General features: G+C 56.5%; 8 protein-coding genes across 8 annotated transcripts in view; 4 read left to right on the plus strand and 4 right to left on the minus strand.

The window, feature by feature from the left end:
- Nucleotides 1–3,484, plus strand: part of CHGG_03088 (uncharacterized protein) — a gene marked incomplete at both ends in the record, with an annotated part of 3,831 nt that extends 347 nt beyond the window's left edge. The window contains 5 exons of the mRNA XM_001229603.1: nucleotides 106–312; nucleotides 384–551; nucleotides 613–2,545; nucleotides 2,602–2,801; nucleotides 2,858–3,484. Coding sequence (XP_001229604.1) covers nucleotides 106–312; nucleotides 384–551; nucleotides 613–2,545; nucleotides 2,602–2,801; nucleotides 2,858–3,484 — 3,135 coding nt within the window. The remainder of the gene's footprint in view (nucleotides 1–105; nucleotides 313–383; nucleotides 552–612; nucleotides 2,546–2,601; nucleotides 2,802–2,857) is intronic.
- Nucleotides 3,485–3,974: 490 nt separating this feature from the next.
- CHGG_03089 (uncharacterized protein) lies at nucleotides 3,975–5,778 on the minus strand (the record flags this gene model as incomplete). Its single annotated transcript, XM_001229604.1, has 2 exons — nucleotides 3,975–5,573; nucleotides 5,653–5,778. 2 exons carry the CDS (start codon nucleotides 5,776–5,778, stop codon nucleotides 3,975–3,977), a joined length of 1,725 nt encoding a protein of 574 aa, XP_001229605.1.
- Nucleotides 5,779–7,286: 1,508 nt separating this feature from the next.
- Nucleotides 7,287–9,360, plus strand: CHGG_03090 (uncharacterized protein; the record flags this gene model as incomplete). The annotated part of the gene is made up of 3 exons (XM_001229605.1): nucleotides 7,287–8,410; nucleotides 8,562–8,568; nucleotides 8,620–9,360. 3 exons carry the CDS (start codon nucleotides 7,287–7,289, stop codon nucleotides 9,358–9,360), a joined length of 1,872 nt encoding a protein of 623 aa, XP_001229606.1.
- Nucleotides 9,361–10,348: 988 nt separating this feature from the next.
- Nucleotides 10,349–13,158, minus strand: CHGG_03091 (uncharacterized protein; the record flags this gene model as incomplete). Its single annotated transcript, XM_001229606.1, has 5 exons — nucleotides 10,349–10,600; nucleotides 10,718–10,799; nucleotides 10,863–12,120; nucleotides 12,176–12,943; nucleotides 13,014–13,158. The coding sequence occupies 5 exons, from the start codon at nucleotides 13,156–13,158 to the stop codon at nucleotides 10,349–10,351; spliced, it is 2,505 nt and encodes an 834-aa protein (XP_001229607.1).
- A 442-nt stretch (nucleotides 13,159–13,600) lies between these two features.
- Nucleotides 13,601–14,380, plus strand: CHGG_03092 (uncharacterized protein; the record flags this gene model as incomplete). Its single annotated transcript, XM_001229607.1, has 2 exons — nucleotides 13,601–13,688; nucleotides 13,833–14,380. 2 exons carry the CDS (start codon nucleotides 13,601–13,603, stop codon nucleotides 14,378–14,380), a joined length of 636 nt encoding a protein of 211 aa, XP_001229608.1.
- Nucleotides 14,381–14,673: 293 nt separating this feature from the next.
- On the minus strand, nucleotides 14,674–16,273 carry CHGG_03093 (uncharacterized protein; the record flags this gene model as incomplete). Its single annotated transcript, XM_001229608.1, has 2 exons — nucleotides 14,674–15,586; nucleotides 15,654–16,273. 2 exons carry the CDS (start codon nucleotides 16,271–16,273, stop codon nucleotides 14,674–14,676), a joined length of 1,533 nt encoding a protein of 510 aa, XP_001229609.1.
- A 910-nt stretch (nucleotides 16,274–17,183) lies between these two features.
- Nucleotides 17,184–18,982, minus strand: CHGG_03094 (uncharacterized protein; the record flags this gene model as incomplete). The annotated part of the gene is made up of 4 exons (XM_001229609.1): nucleotides 17,184–17,345; nucleotides 17,406–17,990; nucleotides 18,094–18,330; nucleotides 18,407–18,982. 4 exons carry the CDS (start codon nucleotides 18,980–18,982, stop codon nucleotides 17,184–17,186), a joined length of 1,560 nt encoding a protein of 519 aa, XP_001229610.1.
- A 2,086-nt stretch (nucleotides 18,983–21,068) lies between these two features.
- On the plus strand, nucleotides 21,069–21,337 carry CHGG_03095 (uncharacterized protein; the record flags this gene model as incomplete). The annotated part of the gene is made up of 2 exons (XM_001229610.1): nucleotides 21,069–21,095; nucleotides 21,155–21,337. 2 exons carry the CDS (start codon nucleotides 21,069–21,071, stop codon nucleotides 21,335–21,337), a joined length of 210 nt encoding a protein of 69 aa, XP_001229611.1.
- Between the last annotated feature and the right edge of the window lie 610 nt (nucleotides 21,338–21,947).

The following is a 21,947-nucleotide window of genomic DNA, read 5'->3' on the forward strand; positions in this document are numbered from 1 at the left end:
GCTTGATACTTCCATGCTCTTGGTCCAGGGGTTCTGTCTATACTACAATGTTTATCTCCGATCGAAGTGGTTCCTGATACAACCCGGTGACCGGATGACGTACAGCCTCGGGAAGCCAACGAGCTCGAGCCAACTAGGGTCGCCGCGTCCCGACCGCCGCCACGTTCAGGCGGACAACACATGGATGGCAAGGCAACGAACAATAGCATTCGAAGACGCATCCATCCCGCCCACAGCCCTCGCCTCCACGAACCTGATAAGCCTGAAGGAATCCCCGTATTTCTCCGCACTCGACGTGCGCCATGGGTTCCCGTAAGCGGGTTAAACCCAACCCTGCCGCTGATTCGAACACTTCGACTCCAACTCCCACGATGCCGTCGCAGTCACCATCGTCCAAGTCATCCAAGTCAAGCACCTCTGCCGCCGATCACGCCACTCCCAGTACTTCAGCCACGAACCAGTCGACACTCCGATCGTCGCAGCCGAATGGAAACAGCGGGATTGCGCCGACTCCCGGACAGGGCTCCAAGCAGGCACGTACACTCGTCAAAGTGCCTTAGGTGGCAACCCGTTCTTTTGAATAAACCTTGTGCTAACTAATAGTGTTGCTAGGCTCAGAAATCCCGAAGCTGGTACGGATCTTGGCCTCGAGTACCGAAATCCGCCGCGTCGACTCAGGTAGCACGAGAAACGATTCTTGGAGGCACCTCGAAGCCGGCGGGAACAGCGGATTTCAGTCGATTTGAACAGAAGAAACCCGCAGACGCCATGAGCATTTATGACGCTTCAGGGTCTACCGGTCCGAAGATACAGGAGCATTCTGCTAGTGCAGGGCAGCAACCACCAGACCCATCCCCTACAGCGACCGAAAGTGTTACGAATCCCGACGACAAGCCGAATCCTGAGGCTCCCGATACTGAAATGACAGATGCCGGCCAGGAAGATGGGAGGGGAACGGAACAACCTGCCGAAAGACCCGCGGACGGGCAAGGTGTAGAAACTGCCACGGATCCGGTACCCCCGCGGCCCGCTTCAGGGTGGTTCGGATGGCTGGGGAGGACAGCAACCGCAGCGCCCATACCACCAACACCCGCATCTACTGCAGACTCTAGTCCACAAGAGGCGAGCGTGCCAGTTTCTGTTGAGACAGGGGCGCCTGAAGCCAAAGCTGCTGAGGCAAAGGTTCCCGAGGCTAAGGTTCCCAGGGTTAAGGGTCCCGAGGCTAAGGCTCCCAAGGTTAAGGGTCCCGAGGCTAAGGCTCCCAAGGTTAAGGGTCCCGAGGCTAAGGCTCCCAAGGTTAAGGGTCCCGAGGCTAAGGCTCCCAAGGTTAAAGCTTCTGAGATCAAGGCTCCCGAGGCCGACAAAGACGTACAGCCGGCGCAGGAGGGCCCGGCGGTCTCTGGCACGCCTGATAAACCCGAGGACAAAACTGCACCAAGTTACGGCGGTTCGTGGCTCTGGTCCTGGTCTAGTAGAACTGCTCCCGCACAGTCACAAACTGAAACGAGGCCACCGCCCGCGGAGCCGGAGGCGCCACTTCCAACGGTGAATGAACCCGAAGATGTGGCTATGAAAGATGCACCAGCGGCAGAAGTAGTTCCTGAAGCGCCGACACCCACGCCCGCGCCCGCGCCTGCGTCCACACCCAAGGCAGGGTCGACATGGGCATTTTGGTCCCGCGATACAGGGTCGGTAGTCACCAAGAAGCCCGTGCAGGCGGAGAGTGAGCAGGGCCAGCTCGCAGTCATGGGGGAGGTATCTGAAACCCATCCTCAACAAGCGAAATCGATGGAATTCAAAAGCACCCCCACAAAAGAGCCTCCGCTCAAGTCTGGTCGGAAAGAGGAGCCGACTAAAGCCGCTGTGACATCTTCCCGAGAGTCTTCGTCCAAGAGTAACAAACGAGGGCGCCCGAAGTCAATGGAGGTCGACGATGCGCCCCCGGTCCGGCCAGGCACACCGAAGGTTGACAAGGCCAGTAAGCCATCTACTCCCAAAACCAAAACAGCAGCCGCAGCAAAGATCTCGCCACCAAACCTTCTACTTCCATCTTTCGATGGTACCTACAAGCTCAAGGAGAATTCGTCCATAATCAAACAGATTGCCCAATTACTTTTGAGGACGCAGCAACCATCGGGGAAGCATGTGTACTTGGTGAAAGAACCCCCAAAGATCAAGAAAGCTATTGCCATTGGAGTCCATGGCCTTTTCCCTGCGAATTACTTACGCCCCATGATTGGCCAACCAACTGGGACATCCATCAAGTTCGCGAACCACTGCGCTGAAGCCATTAGAAGATGGGCTGACAGCCATGGTTGTGAGGATTGCGAAATCGAAAAGGTTGCCCTCGAAGGCGAAGGCAAGATCGGTGAACGGGTCGAGAACCTCTGGAAGCTGCTGCTGAACTGGATCGATCTCATCCGCAAGGCCGACCTGATCTTGATTGGGTGCCATTCTCAGGGTGTGCCTGTCAGCATAATGCTGCTCGCGAAGCTTATCGAGTTGGGGGTGGTGGCGTCAGCCAAAGTGGGAGTGTGTGCGATGGGTAAGTTATGCACCATAGGCACCATTCTGCCAGGACTGTGCTGATACTTGGTATAGCTGGTGTCTCTTTAGGTCCTTTCCCTGACTACCGGTCCAGCATGGGCATTCTCATGGGAACGGCCGCTGAGCTTTGGGAGTTTGCCGACCCCCAGAGTGAAGTTTCTAAGCGGCTCGAGGCGTCCACCACAGCAGTGCTGAATTACGGTGCACGCCTCACATACATTGGCAGCATTGACGACCAGCTTGTGCCGTTGGAGGTATGCTTGAATAGCTCCACCCACCACCAACCCGTCATACTAACATCGAAATCCAGTCGGCCATCTACGCACCAGTTCACCACCCCTACATCTACCGCGCCGTCTTCATCGACGGACGGATCCACGCCCCCGACTTGTCAGTCACCACCCCCTTCCCCCTTCCCCTCCAAACAAAAACCAAAGACACTAACACCCAGCCCCCACCCAGCATCGCCCACCTCGTCGGCTTCGCCCTCAAGCTCCGCAACCTCGGCGTATCCGACCACGGCTTAATCCGCGAACTCTCCACCCCACTCGCCGGCAGCCTGTACTCAGGCGAGGGCCATTCGCGGCTATACGACGACGAGCGGGTCTACGACCTAGCGGTGACGCACGCGCTCGAGACGACCGATATCGTGGGCCCGTGCGAGGTGGTGCACCATCGCCGCGGCGGTGGCGGTGGTGATGGTGGTGGGAGTGGGAGCGGCGATGGCGGGGGAGGGGGAGGCAGCGCGGGCTTGTCGAACCCCAACCCGTATCACCTGCCGTGGATCATGCGTGGCGTGCTGGAGGAGGACTTTGTCAAGACGGAACTGTCGGCGGAGACGGCGGAGCTGGTGCGGCAGTTTGATGATTGGAAACCGGTTACCAAGGCGCTCAAGGATGTTAAGTATAGGTTGGAGGCTGTGAGGTCGAAGCTGTGAGTGCAGGCTGAGGAGGCTGGGTGGTTGCTGCACCGGTTGGTCAGGAAAGGGGAGCGAGCGAACAGGCATTGGTTTGGTGTTGGTTCGGTTGGTTGGAATACATCGCATGGGAACTGACGGACTGGTGTTTAATGCGCTTTATGCAAGGGTGTTTGTTCTTTATCATGGGGGTTTAGCGGGTACGTGGAGTTCGAGACTGGCAAGATTCGGCGCAGATGCAGTATGCGATACAGGGCTTCGTCAGCCACCTACTGGTCTAGGCATACACTACTAGTCAATAGATTTAGTTCAGACGCATCGTTGGTTGGTGTGTTTGTTGACGTTAAGAAACCTGGTTCATTCCTGTAACCAAGGGTGTCACATGTCACTCAGGGGCACACCAAAGCGTCAAATGTTGGTCTATACATCCCCACAAGCTCGTGATATACAACCCGTCACTCTTACTCTAATTTTGATCTTACATTGCCGCCATACATCACGTCGTTTCCGCTCATGCCTTCCCCAGCCCCCACTGGTGGACGATATCCTGAATTTGCTCCCAGGGTAGCGTGGTCGTTGTGACGCCCTGCGCCGTTGCCTCCTGCAGCACGACCGTGGGGGCGCCACTGCCCTTGCCCTTGTTATCCACCATCCCGCCCACCACCATCCTCGCCACCCGCCTTAGGTCTTGGACGGTCAAGTCGTTGATCTTGCGCGTCATTTCCTTGACGGGGATCTTCCGCCCGTGCACCTGCACCTGCCTCCCGAGGTCCTCGAGCTCGACCATGCGGCTCTCGAGGTTCATGAGCAGGCTGCTGCGCAGCTGGTTCTTGGCGCGGGCGACCTCGATGGGGTTAAGGGCCAGGCTCCCGCCCTCGGTGCCCAGGGCCTGCAGCTCGCGGCAGATGGTGTGCAGCATGGCGGTGGTGCGGCCTGGGTAGCAGGAGGCGGCGATGCCGAAGAGGCCCGAGTCGGTGTACGAGTGGTTGAAGGCGACGCAGGACTCGACCCACCCGTGCTGGTTGAGTACGTTCGTGTACAGGCGCGAGTACATGCCCTTCCCGGGCCCGCCGGCGGAGAAGGAGCCGCCGCCGCCAAGGAGGGTTTGCAACGTCGCGAGAGCGTAGATATCTTCGGAGGAGATGGGTAGGCCCTCGAAGGCGAGCTGGATATGTGTGAATGTGGGGAGGTGGGGGTTTAGCGGGAGCGGCTGGGGAGGGAGGGAAAGGAAACCGCCTGTGTAGTGGGCTGGTCGGGCCAAATCCTCAGGGGAGATGGGAATGATGGGACCGGGAGCGGAAGTGTTGCTAGAGGAGAAATTCTTGAGGAAAGGGATTTTGGAAAGCAGCCCGGACGATTCTGGGCTAGAAGTTGTGGATGATGAGGAAGATGAGGCGCTTGATGCGTCGCTAGATTCTGACCCCACCGAGTCGAGTGATGTTTCTGACCCCGTTCTGGAGAGCGCTGGTGGCGCTGCCTTCATATCCCCAAAGTGTTGCTCAGCTAACTTGACGGCTTCTGCGTGTGGGACGCCGGCGAATGCCACGACTATCCGTTCGGGCTTATAGAAGGCATCCCTGTACGTCTGGATGACCTCCTTGTTGATAGCGCCTAACCTCTCTTGCGGGCACAACAGCGGGTTTCCGAGAGTGTTGTCTTTAAACGCGGCAGTGTGGACCAGCTCGGGCAGGATCAGCTCAGGCTTCGACCATATCTCCTTCACTTCGTAGTCGGCCGTTTCGAGTTGTTGTTCGATTTCCTCATCGCTGAGCTTCGGATCGCGGATCGTCTCGGCTAACAGACCAACCGTGGTGGGAATGGCCGCGTTAAAGGTCGCCGCTTGGTACATCATGGACTCCCTAGAGGATGCACATTGGATATTGCCGCCCAGTTTCTCAACCGCCTCCAGCATTTCGTCTCCAGACCGTGACCCTGTCGACTTGAAGGCTAACCGGTCCATAATGTGGCTCGCCCCGCGCAGCGAGTCGTTTTCGAACCTCGACCCAGCATCGATGTAGACACCCACGCCCGAGAAGGCATCGGGAAGATCCTCCGAGGCTACGCGAATGCCATTGGGTAGGGTGGTAATTAAGTCGCGCTCTGTCGGCTCCTAGAACAGCCGTTAGCCCATGCGAGAACCCCGAGAGAGGTATAATCTGGGTTGGCCCTACTTTGCTGGAGGGTCGCACCCTGATGCCAGGCTTAACGGCCGTGGCAAGCGTCCTTGCCGGAACGGACAGGTGGCTACCTTTACAAATATTCCATGGCTGACGGGTTCGGAGGAGTGACCGTGTTGGTCGGCAGGATCGGAGCATGGTTGTGGCTGGTTCCGGCGGTCCGTCGGTGGTGCTGGATGCTGCCGCAGAATTTCTAGAAGCGGCACTCCAAGCAGACAAATCGATGGCGGCGTCGCGCTCCCCAGTTTTAGATATCGATAAGGCTGCTTGCTGGGACGGGGGTCTTGGCGCAGCAAGTGATGAGCTTATCACCTTATGTAAGCTTGCACAGGTCCTCGAACCCCAGTGTGTTCGCCTCGCAAAAACCCAGAAAACAAACGAAAAAAAAAAAAGGGCGTGTAAAGAAAGAATATGTAGCTTGTACTGGTTCCGGTGAGCCGGCTTAGCTTAGATCCCAAGGCCAGGCATCTGCAAATACAAGTGGGAGCATGTACAAGTCAACCACAAGAGAAGCGGCAAGGTAGTTACTGCACCAACACCCGCAGTCCCTGCCTTATCTACAACCCCTGCTTGCGGTACGACCCGTTTCTGCCGTGGACGAGATGCTGAACGACAAAAAAATCCGACGAACTACATGTCCATCATTGTTCAATGATGTGAGACATGCACACAGCAGAAATTTTTATACTGGGATAAAGCACATCCCTACTTCGTATTGTGTAGAGTTTATGTTGATGCGAACTGAGCGGGTACTTGCTCTCCATCGACGATTTATTTGAGTGGCTCACTTTACGAGCAGGGTTCCGTTCCCACGGCAGAGGCCGGGCTGGGCAATGACGGATGCGGGGGTTTTAGGCCAGCAATTCTGGCGCCCTCCTTCGCATCTGCGTTCCAAGGGCAGGAGAGCCCCGGGGTTGTTTCCGTCAAGTTTAGTCCAGTCAAGTGACGAGTGCGACCATGGCAAAGCTCGAGTCAGGCGCTACAGCGATGGCAAGTGCCACTGGACTCGATTATGGACTGCCCGGGGCATGCTGAGCCATGACACCACAAAAAACTTCCTTTTCCGTCCTCGAGCCCATGGATGTCGTGCTGATCCTACGCCCCCGTGCAGGTCGGTCCACAACCAAATCCCCGCCGCAGGTCATCACCACCAACAAACATCACAAACCCCTAAACTAGGCCGGTTTGCTCAAGACCACCCAAGGGGCCAACAAGGCCCGCAGTCATTTCGACCCACTCCAGTCTCAGACCAGCCACTGCAGCATCGCCGTACACACTGCAAGTAGGTGCAGCTTAGGGGCTGGGTACCTACCTTAGGTTCAACACGTGCCATCGCTTTTATTTTACTTTTTTCTTTTCTTCTTCTCCTTCCTCCAGTAACTAAATTCAAGGACCGCGGCTGTGCAATCCATTTAAATCTTTTGAGGTTCCTCTTGGCGTTGCTTTATCTGCCTTGTGCTTCCGCGCTGCCGGACAGTTTCTGTTTCTGTCTGGCCATTTACTGCGCCGCGGCGAATCAGCGATTTGTTACCCCCAACAGCCGCAGACCTTCCAGGTTTTCATCGTCAACAGCCGACGGGTGACACCTCCTACCCCTGGGACTGACTCTCCGCCCGACCCCCCCTTCTCCCAAGCGGTCCTCGTCAATGTTTACCCAACCCACGGTCTCAAGGAGGCCCACATCCACGGGGCCTGGAAACCTTGTCGTCTCCCCCGTGACTGCGGCCCCCGCGTCCTCGACACCGCCCACCAGAGGTAGCCGCCTGCGAGGCTTGACATATCTCCGCAATTACACCCAAACCCACATCTTGTCCCGCGAACACAGCGCCCACAACAATACCCACGCGCCTGCCGTTTCGAACCCACAACCCGCAACATCAGCACCGTCACCACCGACCATCTCAACAAATCCTTGGTTCACTTCCGGGTTCACTTCCGCACGCCACGATCACTCCACCACCACTCCCGCGCTAGACAACAACGACAGCAGCAACATCAACAACGATAACAATAATAACTATAACCCCACCTCATCGTCGACTCGCACCAACCGCTTCTCGCACCTCGTGCCTACTCTCGGACAGCCGCTTCGGCGATCCCCTGACTCGTCGAATGAGAGGGGCCCGTCCGGACCAGCAACAGGAATCTCGTCTGAACTACGGGCAGCCGACGCCCCTCCCATCCCTTTCCCCTCTTCCAAAAACGGTTCTAGAATTGCCGACGGGAACCGCCAGACGACCGGCGAGATGACACGAGCGCGCTCTGCGACCACCGGCGATGCCCTCACCCGACACGACGGGGGCGGCGGTCTCGATACTCTGCCCTCCATTCGGTTCAGCACTTTCGTCGATCCCCGCGCTACGCGGCCATCGCTCAAGTTTGGTCCTATCTCGCGCACCCTCCCAAGTGGCAGAGAAGTCATCCGTGTTGGCAGGTATTCGGAGAGGGATAGCCAGCCCAATATCCCGGTAAATGCTCCCTCAGCAGCCCCCGTAGGCTTCAAGAGCAAGGTGGTCAGCCGACGCCACTGCGAGTTTTGGTACGAAGAGGGGAAATGGTATATCAAAGATGTCAAGAGTAGCTCAGGCACTTTCCTCAACCACATCCGACTAAGCCCTCCTGGCACCGAATCCAAACCGTACCCCGTGAACGACGGTGATATTGTCCAGCTGGGAATCGACTTCAAAGGGGGCGAGGAGATGATCTTCCGATGCGTCAAGATGCGACTGGAGCTAAACCGCGGTTGGCAGAACAAGCTAAATACTTTCAAGTAAGCCATAATCATGTCAAGCCTAACTGGTGCCGAGACTCACAACCCCCTTTAGCATGGCCACACACAAGAAATTGAGGAATATGACATCTGGGACCGCCAGCGCCTCAGGAGGAGCATACTCGCAGGACTGCTCCATATGTCTCAACAGCATAGCGGTAAGCCTCCCCTGTGCCATAACCGGGCAACCAGTTGCTAACAGTCCGTAGCCGTGTCAGTGTCTCTTCGTCGCACCTTGCTCTCACACTTGGCACTATAAATGCATCCGCTCTCTGCTCTCGTCGCCGTCCTTCCCCATCTTTATCTGCCCTAACTGCCGCGCCGCCGCCGATCTCGAGGCTGAAGTGGAGGACCCAGAAGAGTGGGAGCAGCTCTCTGACGAAGGCGCCGTAGCGCCGCAGGGAGCGCTATTGCAACCTCCTTTGGTCGACCCCAACAGTCAGAACAGCAACTCTCCTTCCGCGCCCCGTAAATCTCGAGAATCGGTACGCAGCACCCGTCTCTTCGCCGCTCAGCAGCAGCAGCAATTACAACCGGCCGAAGACTCCAACATGGACCTGCTCATGAGTTCCTCGCCTCCCCGGCAAGAATCGCCACCACAGCTTGACGGCGCTGTTACCCTCGCAGACCCTAACCTTCTGTCACACACTCTGTCAACCCCGATGCCCATCCCCTCCCCCGCCCAACGCACTCTACCCAACGGCCGCCGCGAGACGAGGACACCATCGCCCACGGGTGCGCCCGTAGCTAATGGCCACGAAGGGCCAATCACGCCGCGGAACGACGCCGGGCCCTGGGTGTTTGACGGCAGTGGCGTGAGGCTGAGCTCGGAGAGCGCCCGCCCTGCGGGAGCTGCACTGAGTCAAGGCGGCGAGGTTCCTGCCTCAAGTATCGAGGCTGCCGTACAAGCTGCCGGGGCACGCCTAGTGAGGGAAAATGACGATCCATAACTGGAGGGCGTTTTCGCTTGAGAAGTCAAGACATGGTACGGATCGGATCTTGGGTCGTTGTTTCTTATTTTATCGGAGGGTATCTCAGCGGTCATTATATTCTCGCTGTGTTGCTCATTCTCTCCTTTAATCCCTGCCCCCACATTACTTTCTCTGCCATGGCGTTTTTGGTCCAGAGGAGAGCACAGTACAGCGGGCGGGCGCATTGCACAGCACATCTGGGAGTTGACGGGTTGGGGTTAACTGGTTGGGCAAGGCTGATTTATTCGCACCGCCTGGGAGACACGGGATGGGATGGCATTATAACGTTTGGACTTTCCTGAGGTTTGATCGTCGGTTTCAACTCATGTTAGGTTCTCATTTGAAGTTTTTTTCTCGTTCCATCCCCCTATATATATCCACCTACTTCAACAGTGCTGGGGCGGTGTGATTGTGAGAAAGGGCTGACGTGTGTTGCGCGGGCCAGAGAAGCAGACCCTTGTTACTAAGCATGAGTATATACCACAGACATCAAAGCAGCATTTTTATCTCGTTTGTTCCGTCTTTGGCCTGGATTAGCACGGCAGCCCGAGCCTGTCGGATGTGGCGATATGTCCGTGACCAGGAGAGCTTAGTCCGTTAGATGCGAGGGCCCTTGGGTGGTGCTATTAATAGGGACTCCTGTCTCGATGAACACCCCCATTGTATCGTGGCCTTTCTTCGTTTGACAAGATGGGTTTGGCCTGGTTACTAAGAATTCCCACCCACCGGAGTAAAGCAACCAAGCCAATCCTACACGCAAACAACTCCCTGGCATCGCAACACGCAAGAGGATTCACCATGATCCCCACAGCAGCCGCTCTTTCCTTTGTTCAAGCCACCCCCCACCCGATCAATTAGCTACCTAGGTACGCAACCAACACAGCCCCCCTCACTACCCACTCACACCCAAACCCCTAACTTAAAGCAACAATAATAACCACCAAAAAACATACCACCCCCCTACTTCTTACTTCCTAAAAACCGCCGCCCCCAACCTCTCAATCTCGCGGCCCTCGGCCGTCGTCCGCCCCGCCGCCTCCAGCAGCCGCGCCCACGCCTCGCCATCCTTGCTCTTGACGGCCTCCTCGGCGGCCCGCACCGGCATGCCGCACTTCTCGTACATGGCCACGGCCTGGCCCGGCTCGAGGCCCGTGCATTTGGCCACGAACGTCGCGGCCAGGCGCGGGTTGCCGGCTTGGAGGGTTTGGTTGAAGAAGGGCTGTGAAAGGGAAGGGGGGGGGAGGTTAGTGGGTGGATGGGTGAGGGGGGTGTGTGGTTTGGGGGCCGGGGAGAGGGGGTGGGGGGGATGGGAAAAGGGGAGAGAGAGAGTACATACCTCCCAGCCGATGGGGCTTTTGCGTTGGCGGGATATCTCTTCGATTTCGTTCCAGTCGCGCTTGGCGACGAGGGCTTGGAGCCTGTTTGGGGTTTCGTTAGTTATGATATTCTTCACTTTTTGGGGTTCGTTGGTTGGGGCATACCGTATCCACCAAGTCACCTTCTCGGGCACCTTGAATTCGCTCTGGAGCTTCTTGGCCCTGCCGTGGTACCCGAGCCGGATGAGTTTAAACATGGTTTGATTCACCGACAGCCCCGTGAAGTTGTCGGTCAGATCGCGGTCGAATGCCTCCTGCATTCGGAGCAGCGTCGTCGCTTCTTTCAACGCACCCAGCTCAAACGCGTGCTCTTTGGAGTTGTCCGCGAGCAGCTTTGCCGCGAGAGACAGCTTGTCGCTTGCTGTTCGGCCCTCGGGCTGACGTAGTGCCTCGCGGATGAATACGGCTGCCCCTTCCAGGCGGCGATCGTCCTGATAGTACAGGTCCTTGAGCAGCGTGGTATCTTCGCGGCCGTCGCCATCGCCCTGGCGCGCCAATGCTTCTACCAAGGCCATAGCGGTAGGCCGGTTGTTGATGGCACGGAAGAAACCAGCCAGGGGCAACTTTCGCCTGAGTTGGTGCAGGACAAAGTAAATTAGGTCCGTATCCCCGCTCTCGATAGCTTTGTCCAGGGCTAAATCATCCTCTTCCATGCTCAGTAGGAGCGGTACCTGCCGCCCGGCGCGTGGCTCGTGGTTTAGCAACTCGGTGGCCAAGCGGCCTCTTCCCTCATCATATGCGGCACGTGCAATCGCCTCGAAGGATATCCCCGGCTTCCCTGATAGTTTTTCGACGATCTTCCTACAGATTGCATCGTCATCTTCGGAACCGACGCGGACTTTAGTAGAGGCCCAGTGAACATAAATCTTATCGGTCGGTAGCCGCAGGTAGCCGGCGATGCGGAGAGCCAGGAGATATTCGTGACGGTTTAGAAGCCTGGAAATAAGTCCGGACGGTGACAGACGTTGGTACTGTTCGTAGGATAACGGCAGGCCTATTTCAAAGAAACGGACGGCATTAAGCACCCGCAGCGTCTCGCACATATCGACAAAGTCATCGCTGCTGTATATGTCGAGCACCGACTTGCCGAAAGAAGCGGCCTTAAGCAGCTGCTTCTGCCAGTGGACGCTAAACTCCTGCCCGGCAGCATTTATGCAGCCGTCTACGGCCTCGACGAGGCGCGGCCGAATGAGTTGGATGTTATCGTCGGCCTTCGGCGACTGCATATCGAGCTGCTCCACGGCGTCTAAGAGGATAGAAGCGGCAGAATCCGCACCTAGACGGAATACTTCTTCTGTGACACCAGGAACCTTTTGGAGAAAGTCACAGGTATCATTGGCGAGAATCCTGACTCCGTCATAATCTGCGAGGTTGGTTAGAAATAAGAGAGAAAAACTGACCGCGGGAATGCCACGCACCGGGAACGATATGCACACGGCCGCTGTCGTAAAAGAAGGTGGCCAAAGATCCACTCGGGCCAACCAGGTGTACCTCATCCTCCCATGCAATCACGACGGCATCATTACCGCACCATTCGAGATACTTGGGGGGAATTTTGGACCTGGAGTCGTGTTCACTGAAGCGGTTTTCGAAGTCGCTGGTGATGACGTGGGCCCTGCCCTTCGCCGTGTAGAGTGATAAGAAGCGCCCATTCGGCGACACGGCGATGTGAGTGAAAGGGCCAATATCCAAAAAGCGGTCCTCGCACGTTGTAGCGTCTGACACGAAGATGGTCTGGCTGATGCTGAGGAGTACCTCGACTGACCGAGACAGCGTGTAGGCGGGTGGAATGATGTTCCATGAGTGCACATGCCCCCCTGGGGGCGAAGCCAGGAGCTTCGGACGCGGTTCGTGGTACGAGGAAACAGAGATCAGACCGTTGTTGTTCAACAAGGCAACAAGGCCGTGGGCATAGAACCTGCACGATTTGACGCCAGCCTCATCGGCACCATTGCCCAGAGAGAACTGGGTGAACTCTCCCTGCAAGTCATAGTAGCATCTCACAGTACCGTCTGCCGTGACAACTAGGAGCTTCTCATCCTCAGACCAACCCAACCCCTTGATGGAGCCCTGGTCCCAGTTGATGCGGCGGATGAGCTTTCCGGCGCAGCTGTAGATGTCGATGCTGGGTTTGGAGGGTCTTGTTGGTTGAAAGGCGATCAGCTTCTCCTCATCGCGGTAAAGGGCTATAGCTATGTAAGCGACCTGGCGACGTGACGATGTGACGGTGTGGTGATGTGACGGATGTTTACTCACCAATAGCACCTCCATAGGGAGCTCCCGCGACCAGATAATTGTCCAAGTCCAAGTCTTGGTCAAACACTTGGGTGTAGAGTTGAGTCTTGCGGTAAAAACGCTCACCAAGCTGTTCCCAGCCTGCTGTGGGATGAGCGACGTCCATCATATGTCATGTCCCCATGCTTGGCTGTGAAGTGAACTGACTCGGGTTGTTAGAATGGATAGGGTAGGTTGTGTTGATTGATGAACAAACCCGGGAGTGCTGAATGAATGAAGCTTGGATGGAGCCTCGGAGCCTGCATGGGTAGGTTGGTAACCACTGTGGGCAGCACTGTTATTCGCGGGGAAGCTCGCACGGTGCAATTAACGCCCTCTGCTGTTCCAGCACGGAATTGGGCAGGGACTCGATCGGGCTCCCCAAGCCCACTCAGCCCCCCCGACAGGCCCGCGGGGTTGACGATAAGCTCGTGCAACTTGAATCATCATCATCAACCCAAAAAGCTCTGCTCGACGTCGGTTCCCGTTCTTATTTCCCCAAACTGTTTGCTTGGCTCTTCTTTGCTTAGCTCGCTACCATACTAGTCACTGACCGGAGTTACACCACCATGTCTGCCGATTGGAGGCAAGAATACGTCTCCGGCATTAGGGAAGCCGAGAAACTACACCCAGTCAACCAAGAGCTTATCGCAGGCTGTCAGTCAATCTACGGACCCGCCATTCCCCCTCCTTCCATACCTGTTGCCGTCCATTGCTATCGCATTGATTAATCACTAGCAGCCTCTGTCGAGTAGCAGTGATATAGATAGACATCGACATCCAAGACTGACAAAATTCCAGACTCGCAGCTCCTTGACCGCGTCTCCGTCCTCGAAGCCGAAAATGCAGCCCTCCAACTCCAAGCGCAATCCCAGCCCTCCGCGGCCCCCACAACAACCAAAACCTCAAAACCACCAATACCCGATTCCTCTGCCCCCTCCGGGGGGGACACTCCCACCATAACCCGCCTCCGCCTCGAGCTAGCCGAAGCCCTCCGGTCGAAAGGCCAGTTCCAGCAGCGCCTCCAGGAATCCGACGCGGAACTCGCCCGCCTCCGTGCTAAGACGGCCGCCGACTCGAAGACGCTGCGCAACCTCACGGCTGAGCGGCGCACCCTCACCTTCAAGTTGCGGGATCGCGAGGAGGAGCTCCGGGTCAAGAACAAGCTGGTCGCGGATGTCCAGGACGAGCTGGTCGTGCTCAATATGCAGCTCAACATGGTGGAGAAGAACCGGGCCGAGAAGGAGGCCGAGAACAAGCAGCTCGTCGAGAGGTTCATGCAGCGGGTGGGGGAGGAGGCCGAGGCCTTGAATCTTGCGAGCGAACCGCTGTTTAGCAAGAAGAGGTAGCAAGGCGGGCCGGCAGATAATCGGGAACAAACAAACGCACTATTTAGAATTCGACGGCAGTATCGGGGCGACCAAGGTATGTATAATACATTTATTTATCTAAGTTGTCCCCTATCTTCCTCCGAGCGGTACACTAAGAGATACAACAACAAATATATCAACAGACACCGCTATATTGGGTACTCGCTTGTCTTTGCAGACATGTTGTCCAAATACTGATGCCAACCGTCCCATACTCCTGAAAGACTCACCCAAAACCGCCAGCATACCGCCAAGTCCCTGCAAACACGCATTCACTTTCTCGTCGAAATGCAAAATGACCCTGCGGCTCCCGTCCAGCTAACATAACCCTCGTGGTATCTCAAGTCCTCAACTTCCAAAATGGACGACGCCACATCGTTCTCGGCGATCTTGTTGTCGTGGACAAAGGTCTTGAGCGACACGATCTTGCACCCGATCTTGAGGTCCAGGAAGATGTTGACGAGGTGGTCGTTCAACTCCGAGGTAAATGCCTGGTTATTGACTAGGACCACGTCGGCTCGTTTCAACGCCGCCAAGGTCCTCTCGCTCTTCCGGAAATCGCCCCGTTCCAGGTGCACCTTGCCCGGCGCGATGCCCCACATTCGACAGCGCGCCGTGAACTCCTTCTTTTGCGCCTCGGCGAGATTGCACGCGTTCTCCATCATCTCGCAGCCCCAGCTCTCGCATCCCCTTTCCAGGGCCGCCTGGAGCGTCACGTTGCCGACTCCCGAGCCGAGGTCGACAAAGACCATGTCCGAACTCAGCTTTGTGCGGTCGAAGATGTCGGAAATAAACGGGTGGAGCAGCTCGCCATAGACATTGTCGGTGCCGTTCTCGTACTTGGCCAGAAGATCGACTTTGGGCGCCACAGTACGGTCGTATACTTGGTCCAAGATGAACTCGACGAGCTCTCTGGGCACACCGCGCATGGCATCGATGTTCCTTGCTATTGCGCCTTCCGTTTGAAGGGCCAGTAGCTGGTTATTGTATTCCGCCAGAGCCGCCTTAAATCCTTCCCCGTCATTGGTGTTCTTACTCTTCTCCAGTCGGCGGTTGATACCAAGGTTATGGTCCAGAAACGGTTTTGCCTCGGCGTCGGTGAGGTATGTCGATGCCACAAACTTGACCACCTTCATGATATCCAGGGCGCCGTCGATCTTATCCTTGCCCCACACGAGCTCATACCTAAACAAGAAAAACGTCAGCACCCCACCTCCACAACCATGGAACCTGCGACAGCCAGCAAACTCACCGCTCAGTATACTTCGCCCCGGGATACCGCAGCCGCACGCCCACCTCGTCCCGCGCCAGCTTCATCACCGGCTGGCACTTGTCCGCTAGCGACGCCACCTGCACCGCGTGCACGATCCCCGGCTTGTCCTCGTCGCCCTGCCCCGCCCACAGCCTCGGATGCCTCAGCCGCCGGTCCGGGTCTTCCGTGTGCGCCCGCTTCCGCCGCTTGCTCGGGTCCAGCCGGTCCCGCCAGTCGTCGTCATCGTCGTCATCCGACCCGGGCTCCGAGTCGCTGAGGGCGCGCGGCGCGGGGCTCGCCGTCGCCGGGGATCGGCTACTGCTGCTGCCCGCGGGCGCCCGGCGTTTTCGGGTCAGGTCCAGCGGCGAGGCTGAGGTGGAGGAGGACAGCGAGGGCCCGGTCGCGGGGGAGGCGGCGCCGGCGCCGGGCCGTGGTCGCGGGCGCTTCACCTGCAGGGAGGAGGGGGTGGGCGACGCGCGCGGCGTGCCGTTAGTGCTGGCGCTGGCGCTGCCGTTGCCGACGTATCTCTTTTTGCTCTCGGGCGTCGGCTCCACCGCTTGCTTGACCTTGCGCACTTCGGTCTTGACCTTGAATTTGGATTTCTGGTTGAATATGCTCATCTTGTCGTCGTCTTCCCCGCCGGTGCGTGTGTATATAGATAAAAAGGGTGTTACTGTGGCGGTCAGGTAGTAGGTACCTAGTCTCTGTGCAGATCGGATGGCGATGCGTGACGCGCGCCCGTCGCGTGGGGGGGCGGGTCTCGAGGCGGGAGGGTCTAATGCATGCGGTCTCGTGGACAGGCGATGAACGAAAGAATGAAACCGAAAAAAAAGAGAGAAAAAAAAAAAACTATTCTACAGTGTTGGCAAAAATGCGGAGCGAGCGACGAGAGCCGTTCAAAAAGCAACTAGGGTAAGCATACGCGGCGAAAGGCGAGGCTGCGGGGTTGAGACTGGAGGAGTGTGCAGTCAACTCGGCTGGCTTCCATTGTCAGGACGCTCAAGTTGAGAAGAGATCGGGAGCCTTGGCAAAGGCAGGGTCTCCTGCTGACTGTGCCGAGACATGCGCGGTGGCGGGTCCTGGCCCAGAATTTTCTCGAAGGCGTGTCACGTGAAATGGCTCTGACATGTGCCCACTTCATTTCCAACTTCATGTGCTTCGTCGTCGTCGTCGAATCGCCGCCGTTGCAAAACAGGCACCAGAAATGAAGGTCAGAAATCTGAGTCTATGAGGTCCATTCAGTCACAGAGATAAATGCTATGATGGAAATGACTACACAGCATATGATGTTAGTGAGGATGAGGATGTCTAAATCCAAGAGCGCCCAAGAGGAAATACAACACAACACCTCGTATCATACAGTCCACAAAACGTCCCCAGCCCTCCACCCTCGTGTCCTAGGTGTCTAGCCCTCCGAGCCGCCACTTCCCCAAACGTCCTGGGGATGCTTTCATGGTCCCGCGCGCCAGCTTTTGGCTCTGAGCCTATCCCCGAGACTCGAATACCCCGCCCACTCCCCTCCGATTCCGCCTACGGCGAGGACTGCGGCGGGTCGGCGGCATTGGAACTGCTTCCGGCGCGAGCTAGCTCGGGATGTTCCTCAATCTCTGTGGCCCCTTGGGAATGGCCCTCCGTCTCCGTCTCCGTCTCCGTCTCCGTCTCCCGTTCGGAATGTTCCTCGGTCTCCGTGCCCTGCTCGAAATGCGGCGCCCTCACCGTGACCCGCCTGGGGGTTTCCTATATGTGGGATACCGAGTCGTCGCATGTTATCACGCGAGGGGGTTGGATGTTGGTTGCCTCGGGCGTGCACGGAATGATGGTTGCCTCGGGCGTGCACAGGATGTATTGTCTCTTGGTTCCTCTGCGGTTCGAAGACGATGAGGGCGATCGCGATACCCTACGCTTAATGATGCGACTGGGGCGAGCTTGCACTGCCGAGCGTGGCCGCTCCGTTGGAACATCCCAGTCGCCATCTCCGTGGTCACCACGGCTGCCTCCGGTGGCGCCGTTTCCGCCGCCATCGCCATCCTTGCCGGTGATTTCGCTGCTCTCCACGCCTCCACCGTTATCACCACTGTCAAAAGTGGTCTGGGCAAGCGCTTTGAGGCACTCCCCAGCGGTTTTGCGCGACTCGGCGTCCATGACAAGCATGTTTTCCAAGATAAATCGAAGCAGCCGCGATTCCTTCGGCGGTTGGGCGTTTGCTTCACGTTCCGCCCTCTCGATGAACCTCAAGCATTCCTTGTGGAGCAGCTTCTCGCGTGGTATCTTGGCAACAAATCGCACGCGGTTACACCCATCGACCAGATGTCCACGTCCATGGTGTATCCCGGTGGGCTCATTGTCAAATCGAGTTCAGGGGGTAAAAATGTATCAGTCCCGAGGATGCTCATTGGGTCGTCGCCCTCCCACGCGAGCCCGAAATCGGCGAGTTTGATACAGATGCCGTCCTGGTATTGTCCACGAGGATATTTGCGGACTTGATGTCCCGGTAAACAATTGGTTGAGGCAGCGTATGAAGGTAGTTAATCGCCTCGAGGCATTGCTTGAGGGCTTCCACCTTGGTGGCGAACGACCACTGGCCGCGTTTGGACTCGAGAGTCCCTCCCTCAATCAACTCGAAGTCAATTCGAAGTTCTTCGTCGTCTGGGTTGTCAGGGCGTTTAATGATGTGTTTCTGTCGCAAAAAAAGTATCAGTTCTGGTGAAAATGGGAAAGCGGGGGGGGGGGGTGCTCAAAGGAGTGATGCTTACATGATCCAGGCCGCTCAGCAGCTCAATCTCGTTCCTGAACCTCTCTTCTTCGTCCCTGTTGAACTCCCTGTAAGGCTTCTTTCTTGCGAAAGCGAGTCCCGTGCCGACATTCCAGTAGTGCGTTACAGAGGCAAAACCTCCCTTGCCGAGTCTGCCCTTGTTGAGCAGAATGGGCGCCGCATTTCTGCCTGGTTTGGGAGCGCCCGGCCCCGGAGTGAATGCTGTAGATTTCAGCGTAGCGTCGACGTTGAGACTGCCGACCAGGGAGTCTATCGGAAGCGGCTTCAGGAAGCGTTGGACCTGCTCGACGAGGGCGCCGGTCATCCCTATCTGTGGGATAAACACGGCGAGCTGGAAACTAACGTATTTGTTGACCTCGATGATGATTGAGGACCTGGCGTTTTTGTGTCCCGAGAGGATCCAGCGAAAGCCGCTCCGCCGCTCTCCGCCCTTCCCATCGTACTTTACGACAGTCCCGTTTGTGGAGTCGAGATCCTTCAGCACTAAACGGTACTCTCCGGTGTCGGCAAAGTCCTTTTCAAACGTTTTCATGAAGTGGTGACCGCTGATATTCATTGCCTGAGGGAGGACAATATCGCAAACTTTAGCGTTCGTTCCAAACACAATTGCAGGCTGTGGTTCTTGGGCTTTTCGCTGAACCTAAGTTCCAAGCAGCCCTGGTCGTCGTTGTCTATCATATGTTGGTCACTCTCGGGGGACAGAGTTGATTGACCACACCGGGACCGGGTAGGGTTTAGGTCGGCAATCTCTTCCTCAAGGGATCGAGGAAGGATGAGACGTGCGATTAAATCTTCGTCCGCCATAGCGAAGTGGCGACGATTCGGTCTGTAGCTAGGCAGAATGTACAGAGGAGCAAGGCCGCGAGGTGGAGAGCGAACAGTTATATTTTCGGCAAGTCAAGCCAATGAGTGCAAATATCGACAATGAGTTGGCTGTCAGTGGATTAGATCGATCCTTTGGCCACGCTGAGTGTTTGGTAAGTCTCGTGGCTTTTGTTTACCGTCTCTGTCACCAACCGTTCAATTCACATGCTCCTTGTCTGGCCTCTATGCATGGCAGTAAAACGCACCCTTCGCACCCTTGTTTTTTTCTGTCAAACAACTGGCTCGGCTCTCTACCGCGCTGTGTGATCTCCAAATTCACATTGTTTTTGTTGGTGGAGGTGTTGTTCTGGCTCAGATGAGATACTTGGCCTCGCCCGGCGTGTTCCTCTGGGGCCAAGGTTCAGGGGCATCCATGATTTGTCACCACTCCCACATCGGTTTCACAGCACAAACAAACAAATTCACCGGGAGTTTGCAGTAATGTAGGCAAGCAAGCGAATAGTTGTCACCCAATCCTCAGCCAATCCGAATGTCCCCAGCCATCCGATCACGTCCCCATCGCGTTGTTTATTCACTCCACATTTGACCACACAACAAGGCGTGTTATGTTCTTTGAGTGATGGTGCCGGTATGTGACGCGCCCGCCACCACTATACCCGTTCTTGACATCTAGGTAGCTTTTGTGCCATGATACCTTTCACAGGTCTTCCTCGATGAATTAAAGGTTCCAATCCATACCAAAACCGAGCTTGCAGTGATCGCTGCACTTCACACACATCCATTTACCTATCAACGTGCGCCATGGAAGCCTCGAAAATGGCCTCGGGCAATGGATCAGTACTGCTAGATCCAGCACCTCTCAGTATGGGATGTCATCACCCAACAAGCAGAATCTTGGGGACTTTAGCGCTGCCCATCTTCTGACTTTGGGCTCGCCCGATTTCAACAAGCACATGTATGAACTCAGACCGAGTACTGAGATCGATACCATGAAGCTCAAGGTTCCGGGATGGACAGACTTGTCGGAAGCCGATGAGCGTGAACTTATTCAGAGGATTGCGTATGTGCTCCGCTGTACCAACCCTCGCGTCACGCACAGACACTAATCGTGGTATGTCATTTAGAAAGTGGATGGACACGCTGTCTCATCCGATCGATCTCGACCAACTCAACGACCGGCTTCTGCAATTTCAGGCAAGCGGATTACCTGTAACAAGACCCCCACCTGCGTCTTGGACGACCACCCCTGACAAGGAAGAATCACACCGGTGTCTCATTGTGAGAGAAACCGTAGCGTACAATGCCCTTATTGGCGACGGCGGCCGGCCGTGGTATTCATTCGACTTACTTGATAGTGTATCCAGAGACCACGAGGACCACCACGAGATGTTACGTACCTTGGGTCTGGATAATGGGGGGGATGTATACAGGACACAGCTCATGCGCTGGAAAAAGTTTCGACGCTGGCAGGCCGACAACCGCGGGATTTTCGACATAGGGACCGACCTTCGGAGGAAACAGGCCCATGATGCGCTTGAAAAGGAAAGCCTAGGACTCGATCCGCCATGCCACGATCCAGAATGGGAGCGCAATAGAGAGGCTAACCGAAGAACGAACTCGCGAGCACCGCAACTGTGTCGAGCTCGGGGTGGCCAATATGCAAGGCGAAAACAGGTTCCCGGTCTACGTTCAGGCGGCACAAACCCGTTTGAAACGTCACAGCTTCATACGGGAATTCCAGCCGGCCCATGACCACTTACACCAAGACCAACTAACAACGTGGATCGAGTATTTAAACTACGAATACTGGGTTCAAGATGGACTCCTTGACAGAGCAGCTCGGTGTCAATTAGCGTATGAGAAAACTCTCAAAGCTCTTTTTGATGAAAAAGTACTTGTACAGGGCGAGACACCCGAATCTGTTATTGAGTCTCACAACCTTCCCGAGCTCGAATACGAACGGGACCGTGCCGAAACGGCCGTGAAAGAGGCCGAGTCCAACATTGCAGCGAGGCAAGAGGCGCTAGGGGACACCAACAACATGCAGGGCCCTCACAACAAAGGCCGTCTTTTGCAAGCGAGCTAAGGAAAAGGCAGAGAAACATCTTTTTCTTTTGTAATGGACTCTTGACCAGGTGCCGCTCGTCGAGGCGGGTATGAGGGAAGGTGGGTATGTCACCGCGCCCGGCGAAACGAGAAAAGGGCGGCCCGACCACAAGGGGAACCTGGACGGCCCAGACCCTCAGAGGCATCAGCCTCATACACTGACCCCCGAAGAAGTTGTGCCCCCCGCGGGGCCACCGGGGCGGACGCATTCTTCGCCCAGCCCGAAGAGATTACGGAGCGAGGTCGACGAAGGCGACGGAGAAGAACCCGGAGGGGCGACCACCAAGAGGCTCAGGCTAAATGCCCAAGCTGTCCGAGGGACCCAGTCTGCGCTGGGGTTGCAAGTGCATGCCGTGCCTTCGACGCTATCTAGCGCGAAGAGAACACGAAGCGATAATGATGATGAGGAAGAATCAGAAGCGCCGATCGCCAAGAGGCTCAAGCCGAATGCCCAAATTTTCCGAAGTCAGCAGCCTGGAAAGGAGATACGGTGTACACGAGGACGGCAGGCCCCGGAGGGCGAATATGCCGTGGCTGCACTCAACAATGAAGCGGAATTGGAAGAAGGGCTACAGAGACCAGCGGATAGA

Source organism: Chaetomium globosum, genomic scaffold (genome assembly GCF_000143365.1).
Source record: "Chaetomium globosum CBS 148.51 scaffold_2 genomic scaffold, whole genome shotgun sequence".
NCBI lineage: Eukaryota > Fungi > Ascomycota > Sordariomycetes > Sordariales > Chaetomiaceae > Chaetomium > Chaetomium globosum.